The following is a 15,727-nucleotide window of genomic DNA, read 5'->3' on the forward strand; positions in this document are numbered from 1 at the left end:
CTGAGATAATAGATAGATAGACAGAAGAATAGATAGAGGGATAGATAGATAGACAGACAGAGAGATAGATAGAGGACAGACCGCTACAGTTCCCACGGTCAGCAGTGAGTTCACATTACCGGCCGTGGGAAATGACCGGTAATTACCTCTGCTGTCTGCTGCATTCATTCAGCGCTGTGTCTGTGACAGTCGCGGCTGGATGTAACCAGCGCAGGACCTGTGGATTACGCAGGAGCTTTGGTGTGGGAGGGGTTAATAAAATGGTGAACGAGGCTTGTTTGTTTTATTTAAAATAAAGGATTTTTCGGTGTCTGTGTTTTATTCACTTTACTTACGGGTTGATGATGTCAGCTGTCACATAGACACTGCCATGATCAAGCCTGGAGTTAATGGCGGTGATCCACCACCACTAACCCCTTGTATTACCCTGCTGCCACTGCTACACGGTGGCAGGAAGAGCCGGGGACACGCCGGTGCTGCCGCATAATGCATGCGACAGTCCCGGGGCAGCTGCGGCTGATATTCTCGGCTGCGGGAGGTGGGAGTGAGGCAGGGGACATTAACCCTGCCCCTCTCCCTCCCCAGCCTGAGAATACCGGGCCGCCGCTGTGTGCTTACCTCGGCTGGAAGGTAAATATGCAGCGGAGCCCACGTTCTTTGTTTTCTATATTTCCGTTTTCTTTCTATGTGTGTTCTATGTGTCTGTGTCTGTGTTCTATGTCTGTGATGTGTGTGTGTGTGTGTGTGTGTGTGTTTACTCTCTGCACGGCTTCCTCTTCCTGTAATGACATCACTTCCCTGCAAAACCGCAGACAAGCGATGTACATTACCGGAGGTAAACCGCGAAATACCGCAGGGAATAACGCAGGAAAACGCAGTGAACCGCACAGAATTTGCTTCCTGCTTTATTCCCTGCGGGATTTCATGATTAACATTGGAGTCAATGTAGTGAAATCCCGCAGCGACGTGCGGAAAAGAAGTGACATGCAATTGTTTTTGCTGCGGGAATCCCGCAGCAAAACATGCAGCTGTCAAATTCCGCCTAGTGCGCACAGGATTTTTTTTGCCCATAGGTTTTGCTGGTGATTCACTGCAGAGATGTTATGAACATTTTCTGCAGCGAAACATGCAGCAAAACCGCAAAAAATCTGCGGCAAAATCCGGTAAGTGCGCACATAGCCTTAGGGTTCGCTTATCCCTACTCATTACTTCCAAATACATAAAAAAACAAGGGCTGTCCTTCTGAAAAGAAACCTGGGATATACAGTGCCTTGCGAAAGTACTCGGCCCCCTTGAATTTTTCAGCCTTTTCCCACATTTCAGGCTTCAAACATAAAGATAAAAATGTTAATTTTCTGGTGAAGAATCAACAACAAGTGGGCACAATTGTGAAGTTGAACGAACTTTATTGCTTATTTTAAACTTTTAAAAAATAAATAACTGAAAATTAGGGCGTGCAATATTATTCATCCTTTACTTTCAGTGCAGCAAACTCACTCCAGAAGGTCATTGAGGATCTCTGAATGATCCAATGTTGTCCTAAATGACTGATGATGATAAATATAAGTCACCTGTGTGTAATCAAGTCTCCGTATAAATGCACCTGCTCTGTGATAGTTTGTGCTCTGTTTAAAGCGCAGATAGCACCATGAAGACCAAGGAACACAACAGGCAGGTCTGTGATACTGTTGTGGAGAAGTTTAAAGCCGGATTTGGTTACAAAAAGATTTCCAAAACTTTAAACATCCCAAGGAGCACTGTGCAAGTGATTATATTGAAATGGAAGGAGTATCATACCACTGTAAATCTACCAAGACCCGGCCGTCCATCCAAACTTTCATCTCAAATAAGGAGAAGACTGATCAGAGATGCAGCCAAGAGTCTCGTGATCACTCTGGATGAACTGCAGAGATCTACTGCTGAGGTGGGAGAGTCTGTCCATAGGATAACAATCAGCCATACACTGCACAAATCTGGCCTTTATGGAAGAGTGGCAAGAAGAAAGCCATTTCTCAAAGATATCCATAAAAAGTGTTGTTTTAAAGTTTGCCACAAGCCACCTGGGAGACACACCAAACATGTGGAAGAAGGTGCTCTGGTCAGATGAAACCAAAATCGAACTTTTTGGGCACAATGCCAAAAGATATGTTTGGCGTAAAAGCAGCACAACTCATCACCCTGAAGACACCATCCCCACTGTCAAACATGGTGGTGGCAGCATCATGGTTTGGGCCTGCTTTTCTTCAGCAGAGACAGGGAAGATGGTTAAAATTGATGGGAAGATGGAAGGAGCCAAATACAGGACCATTCTTGAAGAAAACCTGTTGGAGTCTGCAAAAGATCTGAGACTGAGACGAAGATTTGTCTTCCAACAAGACAATGATCCCAAACATAAAGCAAACTCTACAATGGAATGGTTAATAAACATATCCTTGTGTTAGAATGGCCAAGTCAATGCCCAGACCTGAATCCAATCGAGAATCTGTGGAAAGAGCTGAAAACTGCTGTTCACAAACGCTCTCCATCCAACCTCACTCAGCTCCAGCTATTTGCAAAGGAAGAATGGGCAAGAATTTCAGTCTCTCGATGTGCAAAACTGATAGACACATACCCCAAGAGACTGCAGCTGTAATCGCAGCAAAAGGTGGCGCTACACAGTATTAACTTAAAGGGGATGAATAATATTGCACAACCCATTTTTCAGTTTATTATTTTTTATAAACGTTTTTAAAATAAGCAATAAATTTCGTTCAAATTCACAATTGTGTCCCCCTTGTTGTTGATTATTCACCATGACATTAACATTTTTATCTTTTATGTTTGAAGCCTGAAGTGTGGGAAAAGGTTGAAAAATTGAAGGGAGCCGAATACTTTCGCACTTTTACACTGTATGTAACCTGACTAGTCAGCAAAATAGATGTGATGTCCTGAAAAATATAGGGGTGTTTATCTCATTTCATATCCTACTGTGCCTCCTGAACCCATTAAGGGAAAGGATTGAGCTGGGCATAGTGATCAGGGGTAGGCAGGGGACGAGTTCATGCCACTTTTTGTTTTTAAAAAGTGTTTTCGCATTTATTTATAATGAATGACTGTATGTTCTACCTAGCGAGTTGTTGTTTTTTTTGTTTTTTTTTTATTATACATTATTTTGTGCAAAATACGTGGGTAAAGAACAGGCATTTAAATATTGCTTTGTAAAATGACTTGGATGTTCAGCCAGTCCCTCATGTGGCCACAAGGTGGCAGGATTAAATTACTTAAAGTGCAAATAATCTCGGACTACCCCAAGGCAAGTAAAGAGGAAGCGTTATAAAGGGCTGGCTCCCAACGGATAAACCACAGCTTTCAGTAAGTATTAGAGGACTCCGAGACAATAGTGCTTTTGTGCTTTTTGGGTTTTTTTTTTCTTCGAAACAGATGTAACATTTACTGTCTTAGTATTTGTTTTGTTGATTTTTGAAATCTGCATAAAATGTTCTTTCATTTCTGTATTTAGCAGCTTATTGCTCTTCTGGTGTAGAACCATAATTACCAGCATGCCTCATTAGTTTTACTAGCCAGCCATCCTTTCTGTGAACTCTAATATTACACAACCTTAATATGAATGTTTTCTTCCTTCTAGTCCTCCTTGACCTTACAGGTATTACACCATCTCTTCACTGTTAAACTCACGTGGCGTCTTATACACATTTTTGTGGTTCTGTGGGTTTTTTGTTCACATGCATCACCAGGAACAGTGAATGTACCCAAGTGTCCAACATGGATGAGATCAATAGCGTTAATATGAGCCTACCTGTAGTGGCACACTGCTGCCTGCCTCCAGGATCTCTGCTTGCTGAGGACGGTGTGCTAGTGAATGACTGACCGTTCCCACAAGCAGCCGGAGCGGCGCGTGCACTCATTTTGCAAGTAGAGAGATTTGGATCTGCAGTCACAGATTAGTGCAGATATCCAGACTGCTTTGGTGCAGCATTTACAAGCTCTATGGCAGAGTCTGCTAAGTATGCTCCTTGCCTAGGGGACTGGGCAAATCTGATAGACTGCAGTAGTGGCTGCTAAACTAGGCGTAATGCAGCAAACAATGACACATTCCCCCCCCCCATTCTTGATAAAGAAGTGGATTTTTGCCAAAATGTTGCCATTTACCTTTAGACCATGTGCACACATTAAGTATTTGTTGAGTTGTTATGCTATAGGTTGAACTATATTGACTTAAAAGGGCATTCCCATCTCCAAGATCCCATCCCAATCTTTAGCAGTTCTAATATTATTAATAATAATAATAATAATAATAAAATTTATTATTTTATTTTAGCAAATACCTCCAGTTAGAAATGTAGTATAGCTCTTCTGATTCACTATGTTGGTTACCTCATGTGCAGGGCATTACAGGACCTTGGGTATCCATGATTATGACGACGATTAAATAACTGTGACTATATTCATGGTCGTAGCCATTTATATCTAAGATCCTGCAATGCCCTGCACATAAGGTAAGCAACATAGTGAATCAGAAGAGCTATACTACATTTCTAATTGGAGGAATTTACTAATATTACTATTATTACATCTATTACATATTTGAATAGGATCTTAGAGATGGGAATAACCCTTTAAGGCTATGTGCGCACGCTGCGGATTTGCCGCGGATTTGCTGCAGAGAATGTCTAACATTGCTGCAGTCATTCCTCAGCAAATCCTATGTGTTTTAAAAAAGGCTGTGCTCACACTTTTTTTTTTACCCGCGGATTTTCTGCTGGGGAATTAATTAGCATGTCACTTCTTTTCTGCAGGTACCTGTGGTTTTTGCCCCAGTTAATGGTAAAAATCCACAGGGACCGACCTGTTTTTACCGCGGATGTGGGATTCTTTAAGAGGGTCCATATTTTCCTTAAGAAAAAGACACTTTCTAGTGCGCACATAGCCTAAGGTTATGTGCCCACATTGCAGATTATTTCTGCACTGAAAACTGTATCTCTTGGCAGGAAAAACGCTATTGCATTTTTTCATGCTTTTTTATCCATTATGCTAGAAAAATGCAGAAACAATTGTGACGTGTCAATTGTTTGGTCCACTTTTTTTCCTGCACCAAAATCTGCAAGGAAACAAAATCTTCAATTTGTGCACAGCATGTCAGGATTCTCATAGACTTTGCTGGGATGCGTTTTTCCTTGCAGTATTCATTAAAATTTGCATGAATAAACACAATAAATATGCAGTATGGGCAAACAGTGGGAAAACCCAGGCTAACAATGTTCATTTTAAAGTTGATTTTAATCAATAGATCTTAGAATAATGATCATTTATACTATTGGGCTGGGTATGATTTATAAGATTATCTCAGCACAAGAACATTTTTTTTTTTTTTAAACACATCCAAATGTGGAAATTATTATTATTCTAAGATCTATTGATTAAAATCAACTTTGAAATTAACTTTGTTCGCGGTAAAATCCCTTTAGGTCTACCTTAAAATCTATGAAACTCTGTATTTGTAAGTCAAAACCAGGAGTGGGTAATAAATACAGATGTGGTGCCCGTGTTTCCTCGGATTGTTCCACTCCTGGTTTTGGCTTACAAATACCAAGGTAAAAACCTCCCCAATCACTGATCATGTGCAATTGGCCTTTAGCCTTTGTGCGCACGCTGCGGTTTTTGCCACGGATTTGCATGAATTGCTTTAGAAAATATTCATAACCTTTCTGCAGTCCTATCCCAGCAAAACCTATGGTAAAATAAAAAATGTTGTGCGCACACTGCGTTTTTTTTCACCAACAGGTTTTGCTGCGGAATTTCTGCAGCAAAAAGAATGAGCGTGTCAGTTCTTTTCTGCAGGTACCTGCGGTTTTTGCCATAGATAATGGTAAAAAAACGCAGAGACCAACCTGTGGAAAAATTGCTGTAAAAAGGCGGGTGCGGTTTTCTGCCAGAGGGTGCGGATTTTTCTTAAGAAAAGTCCATTTTCTAGTGCGCACATAGCCTTAAGGAGTTTTCTTTGCTAATACTGATATTCGCAGAGCGTCCTAAGGTTTCGACTCCAGCCAGTAACACATTGCTGACTTCTATTTAGGGATCCCATTAAAGATCATTGTTTCCATTACTTACAGTAATTGTGATGATCATTCCATGATTGCAGATATGACCCTGATATAGGGAACAAAAGAAATCAAAGAAGTATTCCAGTTGGGGAAAGTTATCATCCAAAGCATGGGCGATAGCGTCTAGATCAGTTGGGGTCCAACCTGTGGAGCCTGTAGGAATTGCCGGAATGGGTCACATATATTTCTATTCAAATGTATCTGCAGTACACGTCTGAGTGCCTTTCCATTCACTATCTGTGTGACGGTCAGAGCATCCCGAATAATGCACCAAATGAGTATACACACCGCAAGTCCGTTCCAAGACAAATAAGAGTGCCAATCTGGCAATCGGTCAGGCCCAAGCAGTTGGATCCCACCAATTTCAAAGTTATTGTATGTCCTGTGGTAGGTGATGACTTCTAACCAGAATACCATAGTAATTTAGTTACAATCGAAACATTTTTTCTTTACCAATTGTCCCCATTGTGGCTACAAATCTGTGTCTAAATGAGAAAAATTATTTCAAATTATTTATTGTTTTATCTTTTTAAACCGGCCATAGGTATCCAGATTACCACCATGTTCCCAGACTCCCCAAGAAACATGCCTACTCAATTTTTTTTTAAGTCATTAGATCTACCAAGAATAAAATGTGTATCACCATCCTTAGAGGTGACTATACACCTTCAAATAATCTGCCGATGACTTCATATACAGGCATGCACCTTCATATACAGACATCTCTGGTTGTGGGATACATTCCTTGAAAGCCAAAGTATTGAATGTTGAAATTCAACATGCTCGATCGAATCAGACGTCCCTACCCCATGACCATTAGATGGTTGCCAATAGTTGTAAGGATCAGCTGACTTTTATTTTTGATTCATATTAGTCTATGGTTTTTACCTACCTTCCCCCCAACCCCACATTGTTGGTTTCTGGTTTATTTTGGCTGGTCCTGTTCAGTAGGTAGAGAGGTGTTCTTAACCGCTTCTGTCCAACACACCTAATTAAATGTGCAATTATCGATTGGAGTGAGTGGTGTTGGCTATGTCCCTATTGAATGTATGTGACCACCAGCTGATGTCATCTATAGCTCTGATCTTACCGGGTAACCAAATGTGGGCAGCAAAGTAGAAAACCTAGTTTATTGTGCAAATATAGAGCCAAAATAATCACTTATATGAATAGATTTTTGTAATGCTTTCTGATTTCTGTAATATCTTGTACTCCGTCCTCTACATTGAGGCTACGCTTCTACAAAAAATTACTTCTTTGGTTGGAATGGTTTCACATCTCAAACTGGTTTGTCCTCTCTATTGCTTCCTGGCGGCTCAGGAAGAGGCAAGTAATGGTGAATATTATCACAAAGACCATGCCTTCAGATAAAGATCTCCTTGTGGCCAGGAGTTTTCTCATGAACATCTTGAGAAGTTCCATGAGGTACAGTATTGATGTAGTGTCCCTTCTGTGTGACCATGGTTGACTAGTTCTTGTACCCATAGTGATTCCTCATAGACGCCTGTGCCCCCCATTTCTGTGCCTTTTACCTTGTCATAATACATTTTAGATTTATCTTGTCATACATGATAAATCTAATTAGTGACCGTGTTCGTTGTGTACAGCAGTCTGTAATATGTAGTGTATCATTTCATATCATTGTGATGGTTCTTGTATTTCTAAATTCTTATTAAACTTTATCATATGATTGAATGAGTGTTTGTTTTAAGGTGGGCCATGTACTACACATTATATAAACAATAGCTGGACCATCCACATTGGTGGAACCAGAGGACCTTCTGATGTGTATGGTGATGTCCCACATATCCAACTACATTTTTTTTTTAATTCTTGAGTTCCCAACTTGCATTTAATGGTACAGACAGGAAAATGTATATGTTTTAGGCTAGGTTCACACTTATATAATGCTGTTTTTCCAACAGAGCCATTCACTTCAATATAGTCACACTGTGAACCTTCTATGGCAGAGGTCAGCCACATCCAACTCTGAGGCAGGGTCGTGAGCCACATCCAGCTCTCGCCCTCCTCACTGTAGTGACACCCAGAGACCCCATCACCAGTATGACAGCCATAGCTTTTCCACATAAATCATAGCGAGTGAGTATACTGAGGTCCAGGGGTACCTACCTTACCCCCATTCAGATCTGCTCTACTCTGTGGGGCTACTCACAAAAGTCACCATCTGGAGACCTGCTCTTCATAGCTAATTGCAAGACCAGGAGCTTATGCACCAAACATGTGGCTCCCAAGCAACAGGTTGGTCACCTCTGCTCTATGGATTTCTTAGTGGCAATATTTATCTTTTTTTAGACACATTTTGTGCATATCTTAAAGATGTGTGCACTGTGATTTCATTGGCTAAATTTAAGTGAATTGCTACAGTACAGACCAAAAGTGTGGACACACCTTCTCATTCTAAGAGTTTTCTTTATTTTCATGACTCTAAAAATTGTACATTCACGTTGAAGGCATCAAAACTATTAATTAAAACATGTGGAATGACCATACTTAAAAACCTGTGAAACAACTGAAAATATGTCTTATATTCTAGGTTCTTCAAAGTAGCCACCTTTTGCTTTGATTACTGCTTTGCACACTCTTGGCATTCTCTTGATGAGCTTCAAGAGGTAGTCACCGGAAATGGTTTTCCAACAGTCTTGAAGGAGTTCCCAGAGATGTTTAGCACTTGTTGGCCCTTTTGCCTTCACTCTGCGGTCCAGCTCACCCCAAACCATCTCGATTGGGTTCAGGTGACTGTGGAGTCTAGATCATCTGGCGTAGCATCCCATCACTCTCCTTCTTAGTCAAATAGCCCTTACACAGCCTGGAGGTGTGTTTGGGGTCAGTGTCCTGTTGAAAAATAAATGGTGGTCCAACAAAATGCAAATCGGATGGAATAGCATGGCGCTGCAAGATGCTGTGGTAGCCATGCTGGTTCTGTATGCCTTCAATTTTGAATAAATCCCCAACAGTGTCACCAGCAAAGCACCCCCACACCATCACACCTCCTCCTCCATGCTTCACGGTGGGAACCAGCCATGTAGAGTCCATCTGTTCACTTTTTCTACAAAGACATGGTGGTTGGATCCAAAGATCTCAAATTTGGACTCATCAGACCAAAGCACAGATTTCCACTGTCTAATGTCCATTACTTGTGTTCTTTAGCCCAAACAAGTCTCTTCAGCTTGTTGCCTGTCCTTAGCAGTGGTTTTCTAGCAGCTATTTCACCATGAAGACCTGCTGCACAAAGTCTCCTCTTAATAGTTGTTGTAGAGATGAGACGGTGTGTCCAAACTTTTGGTCTGTACAGTGTGTTGGGGCTCAGTTGGTTCTCACCAAGATCTTGTTTTTCAGTGATACAGAAAGAATGCCCGATGTGCTCAATAACGAGCATGATTGTCTGGACTCACCCTTAGATGTATTTAACCCTACTACTTTACATTTCTATACGTTTCCCATTGAGAAATTCCTCTAAGATGTGTCCAATTCAATATTACATATTGTAATATATAAAATATATAGTATAATATGCATTACAAATCTGCCTCCATTTTGTTTCTTTATTTTATCTTTGCGCCTTTCACATAAAGCATGTTAATGGGGGGGTTAGCGTCTGTTTGGCAGTCCTGTTTACATAAATTATCGCCTATGTGCCAGATAAGTGATAATCGTTAGGTTGGCTTGGACCCATTGATCACCCGTTACACACTATTGATTGACCGAACAGAATACTTCTGTCCTTCTCCCTGGACCGCTGGCAGGACTAGTTACATGGAGTAGTTGGTTATCGGTGCCAAGTCTATGCCACTAAATAGATAAAACAGCAAAAGCATAGCACTGAGCATGACTATCTTCATCAATGCCATAGATATTATTGGAGCAGTAGGGCGCATGCTCATCTAGCCAGTGTATTCATGGCCTCCAGTTTTTTACTCAGGTGGGGGGGTGTAACGGAGAGATACAAGTTTTCCTCTTTAGCGATCATGGGGATCCCACCCGTGTGACCTACAATTATCTAACAATTATCACTTATCGAATGGATACGTTTTATAGATGTGAATTAATGTAATGGATACCCTTTATTATTCACTTGTGTATGTATTTTTCAGTTATCAAGCCTCTGAACTAAGATCCATAAGCAAAAGTCCAACATTCTGTATTCACATATACCGGTTTTTAAGCTTTATATTGCTAGTCGGTACCTGAAATTCCCATTTACTGTTGAAACCAGGGCTGTAGAGTCGGAGCTCATTTTGGTGGAGTCAGAGTCGGTATAAAATGCACAGACTCCGACTCCTAAAATATATAATTTATTGGGGACAGTAGAGCAATGCAGAATGTGCTGAATATTTTACTAAATAATAACATTTAGTATAATGCTTATATTTAAGTGAAACATTTATTGTAGTACAATGTGAACATCAGACATTTAATCATTTTTATGATACAATAATCAAGATATTTGGATAGAACATAAAATATATTTATCGGATACAACTTTAGAACCCAAAAAACTAATAAATTGTAAATATGTAATACAAATATAATATATATATATATATATATATAATATATATTATATATATATATATATATATATATATATATATATCTATATCACACACACACACACACACACACACACACACACACACACACGAGATATATGTATATATATATATATATATATGTAATCTACTCTATATTACATAGTGTATTACATATTTACAATTTATTACAGTTTTTTGTGTTCTAAAGTTGTATCCAATAAATATATTTTATGTTCTATCCAAATATCTTGATTATTGTATCATAAAAATTATTAAATGTCTGATGTTCACATACACATGTTCATGTACTACAATAAATTTTTCACCTAACTATAAGCAATATATATAGGAGTTGGAGTCTGAGTCGAAGGTTTGGCTTACCGACTCCACAGCCCTGGTTGAAACGTCTCTGTTTGAACTAAATATTAACTGTTTTCCTTTTGTTCTTTGTCTTTTCATTTTGTAGGAAAAATGATATTACTTATAGACCTCATTCTTGGCACTCGACAAAATTTATTGAAAATCCAATGGAGACTCTGACTGCACAGCTTGCAAGCACAAACTTCAACCCTACCTGGGGCAATAGATATCATTCCAGGTAACTGTTCTTTAATAATGGCCGCTGCATGTATTATTGCAATGTCCTCCGGTATCTGTTGGATCAGACCATCGAGGTTCAATATGGACTACATGCCGTCACCAGACGTGTCCAGCGGCAGGTTACGCCTCATTCAGCCCATATGGGTTTAGGAGCTATGGTTGTGAAGAATCAGGATAGCGAATGTAGCTTAAAATAATCTCATTTCTGCATAAAAGTGAGATTAAAGAGAATAAAAATAATGAAAGATTCCCTAATGGGCTTATTCGTTCCTTATGGTAATTATACTGTCTTGTCACGACTACTGTGACTTATCCCTTTACTCTTTCTATCTTTTATACATGCATTTTTTTAATATTATTTATTCATTTATATAGCGCTATTAATTCCATAGCTCTTTACATACATCAACAACTGTCCCCATTGGGGCTCACAATCTAAGGCATTTGAGCCCTATTCATTAGTTTTGAAAAGCTAAACTCCATATTTGCAGTTTTTGTATTGGCAACTAATTCCCACTTATCTAATATCTAATTCATAAAATTAAAAGGGATATTTTTGTTGCATAATATCGCAAACTGGGACTATAAATTACAGCTCTGTAGTCACTTTCTAAATGTGTGATTGTATTGTACGATTAGTATTTATAAATTACTATAACAGTGCAACATGATTTCACAAGGTCTATTAAATGTTATAATAAGCCCCGGTAGTTTAGCGCTGCTATATGTACTGTGACGGAATAGATGTTGCGTATTTAACATGCACAAGCCCCCTGACCGGTTTCAGTAGACCCTGCACATCTTCAGGGGCTTTGTAGAGCTAATAGTTTACAGGAAGGAAGGAGGAGTCCAGTCATCTGGGCGGATCCCTGCATGCTTCTTCCCGCCAGGATTGGCTTGATTGAGAAGTCTCCCTATACACAAATAGAGAGTACTGTCAATCAATCTGGGCTGGGAAGAACTGTCAGAGTAATCCAGATGACTGTTCTCACCATTCCCAGCTCCTTATTATAACATGTTTTCTCTGAAACTCCTTTGTATTTTAGAGCAAAACATAGATGGCTTTAATGTGGCAGCCAGTCACTGATCTTTGTTGCCTCTGATACAATAAATGTAAATAACCTGATAGGTTCACCTAAGGCTGCTTTCACACTACGTCTTTTTAACATGCGTCATGAACGTTTTTTTGCTGTAAAAGCGGATCCTATTTTTACAAAGATAAACGCATGCAAACGCAATTGTTATTTTGCAGGATCCTGTCATTTGAAGTTTATGGGCGGGCATTGGAGTCATGTGATCGGGAGTGACAGGAACTGAACGGGAGACTGGGAGCCGGCATCTGACAGCTGTGATAAGCTGTAACCAAGGTAAACATCGGGTAACTTGCTTGGATACCCGATATTTACCTTGGTTACGAGCGTCTGCAGCTGCTAGGAGCCGGGCTTCCTGCACACGTATCCAAGCAAGTTACCCGATGTTTACCTTGGTTACGAGCCTCCGCAGGTCTCAGGCGCGGGAGAGAGGGGGAGAGTGAGGGGGAGAGAGAGACTGATCACACCAGGCTGGTTTCTGGGCATGCTCAGTAGAGCAAGCAGGATCCTGCCTATCAGCATGCCAGCGTTCACATACGTTTGCGTGCAGTATAGTCAGGATCCAGCAATTTATAGTATTTGGACGCAGCTCAAAAACGCTACAAGTAGCGTTTTTGAAAAATGTTAAACTGCAAGTCGCTGGATCCTCACTATAACGCATGCAAGCGCATGTTGACGCGAGTCCATTGCAAATGCATTGAAATGAAAACGCATTTGCACTGGATCCGTTTTTACGTTAAAAAAATGTTCAGGACGCATGTTAAGAAAACGTAGTGGGAAAGCAGCCTTAAAGTGGTACTCTGGGGAGATAAAAAATTATTCTAATGGCCATGGCCTCATAAACTATAAGGGTGTTATCCGCATGCTGTGCTCTTGATTTGAGAAAAAAAAATGCACCCTCTGGCAAACTTGACAACTGTAAACACTGCGTTTGACAAAAAAAGCGGTGAAAACGCATGCGTTTTTGTCAGTGCGTTTTTTAAAAGACAAAGTATGATAGGATAGCATAATTGATAGCTAGAATAAATAGAAAAAATAAAAAATAGATTGAAAGAATAGAACATATAGAATAGATAGAAGAACATATAGAATAGATGGAAAGAAATAACAGAATAGCTTGATAGTTTGGACAGCTGTTTTTTTTTTGTTTTTTTTGGTAAAAAAAATGATGTGGGGTTCCCCCCCATTTTTCATATCCATCACAGGAACAGCAGCTGCAGGCTGCAACCTTCAGCTGTCTGCAGTACTTTGTTTGGTTATGAAAAATAAATTGGATCCCACGCCTTTTTTTTTATTTATTTTTTTAAATGACGTGGGATTCCCCCATTTTTCTAAAACGAGCCAAGGTGCAGCAGACAACTGGGGGCGAATATTATTGCGGTGGGAAGGCCCATTGTTGTTTGGCCCTTTATAGCCGAACAATAGGAGCCCACAGCTGCCCCAGAAGTGGCGCATCCATAAGATGCGCCAATTGTGGCAATGGACCCGGCTCTTTCCATTGCCCTTTTGCAGTGGCAATGGGGGTAATAAAGAGTTAATGGCAGGCCACAGCAACCACTAAGTCCTAGATTAGTGATGGCAGTCGTCTGAGACCCTGCCCCCCATCACTAATCTGTAAGTGAAAGTAAATTACATACACATCCAAAATCCTTTATTTGGAATTAAATACAAAAAACACCCTCTTTCACCACTTTATTAACCCCTAAACACCCCTGCGGGTCTGAAGCAATCCAAATGAGGTCCCACGGCGATTCAGCTCTGCTACATTCCTTTCCTGTCACAGCAGCACCATTAAACATAGCCCGCTGATGGCATATGGAGACAGCCGCGCGATGAGAATGAACTCTGGTGAACCTCTGACGTTAGTGCCGTGGCACAGGCAGTAGTGTGGGACCTGCAGCTGTGACGTCAGAGGTTCACCCATTCTCATCGTGCGGCTCTGTCTCTGTGTCGCGGCCTGATATGCGGTCACAGGTAAAGGACTCCAGCTGTGAATGAAAATCACCTGAGTGATGTCACCGCTGATCGCGTGGCTCACTTCAGTCATTCGGGTACTTTGCTTTCACAGGTGGAGGACTCCAGCTGTGGCAGAGGCTAACCTGAGTTACGTCACTGCTGATAGCGCGACTCCCTTCAGTTGCTGCGAGGAGCTCACAGCGAGCAGTCATGTTCTATGGTGCTCGCTGTAAGTGTCAGATGTAGCAGTGCTGGAAGCGTCGTTGGACCTTGTGTGGATTATGTCTGACCTGGAAGGGTGTTTGGGGGGGTTAATAAAGTGGTCAAAAAGAGGACTTTTTTGTCTTTCAAATAAAGTATTTTTCGGTGTTCGTGTTTATTTACTTTCACTTACAGATTAGTGATGAGGGGGTGTCTCATAGAAGCCTGCCATCACTAAGTGGCTGCTGTGGACTGCGATTAACTCCTTATTACCCCTATTACCCGGCTCATCCCGATTGCCCTTGTGCGGTGGAAAAGTCCCGGGACTGTCGCATCTAATGGATGTGGCAATTCCGGGTGACTGATGGGTGATATTTGTAGGCTGGGAGGCTCCCAATAATGTGGGTCTCCCCAGTCTGAGGATACCAGCCCCTAGCTGTGAGGTTTCATCTTGACTGGGTATCAAAATTGGGGGGGGGACCGATACGCCGGTATTTTTAATCATTTATTGATTGTACTGTACGATATAGACCCGCCCACTAGCGGCTGTGATTGGTTGCAGTCAGACAGCTGTCACTCAGCTTGACGGCGTGTGATTGCAACCAATCATAAAAACTCATTAAACTCAAACTCATTAAAAAAAACATTAAAACACAACCAAAACTCAAGGAAAAAAAGCAACATGAGCACATGGCCTAAAGATGAAATTCATAGTGTTGTTTCCCATCCTCTCACTACCTGTAATTCAGTGTAATGCTGGAGTGACTTCTTGGTGCTCCCTGAGCTAGGTCTGCAGGGAAGCAGATATTATCAGGGGGCTGGCAAGTACAAGCAGGGGGTAGGCTATACACCCTGATGTGTGATGTGATGTTCCAGAAGGGAGGGGAGGGCACAAAGGAGCAGCTCCAGAGTTACACTGAATTGCAGGTACAGTGAGGATGGTAAACACTATTTATCTCATCTTTATTGTTTGAGAGCATGGCCATTAGAATAATGTCCCTGAAGTACCCCTTTTAGGATAGACCAATAATATTAAAGTTGTGGAAAATGTAAAGGCACCACATACACATTAGATAAAAATCGGCTAAACCTGAAAATTTCAAGTGGACCAAACGACCAACTGATGTGTATGGGGTCCCCCTGACTATTCTCTTCTCCAACAGTTTATGTAGAGGGAAATATGGAATAAGCAATTTGAATTCAATTGCCTTTGGTTCAGAGGCCA

General features: G+C 40.9%; 1 protein-coding gene across 4 annotated transcripts in view; it reads left to right on the forward strand.

Moving 5' to 3' along the window:
- Positions 1 to 15,727, forward strand: part of SHROOM2 (shroom family member 2) — a 256,754-nt gene that overhangs the window by 151,280 nt on the left and 89,747 nt on the right. For 3 of the 4 annotated variants that reach the window (XM_075335491.1, XM_075335489.1, XM_075335488.1), the window contains exons 3-4: positions 7,422 to 7,526; positions 11,121 to 11,252. In XM_075335491.1, coding sequence (XP_075191606.1) covers positions 7,422 to 7,526; positions 11,121 to 11,252 — 237 coding nt within the window. The remainder of the gene's footprint in view (positions 1 to 7,421; positions 7,527 to 11,120; positions 11,253 to 15,727) is intronic. The other variant, XM_075335490.1, reaches the window with a different exon arrangement.

The sequence above is a fragment of the Anomaloglossus baeobatrachus genome, chromosome 2 (genome assembly GCF_048569485.1).
Source record: "Anomaloglossus baeobatrachus isolate aAnoBae1 chromosome 2, aAnoBae1.hap1, whole genome shotgun sequence".
NCBI classification, from domain to species: Eukaryota; Metazoa; Chordata; class Amphibia; order Anura; family Aromobatidae; genus Anomaloglossus; species Anomaloglossus baeobatrachus.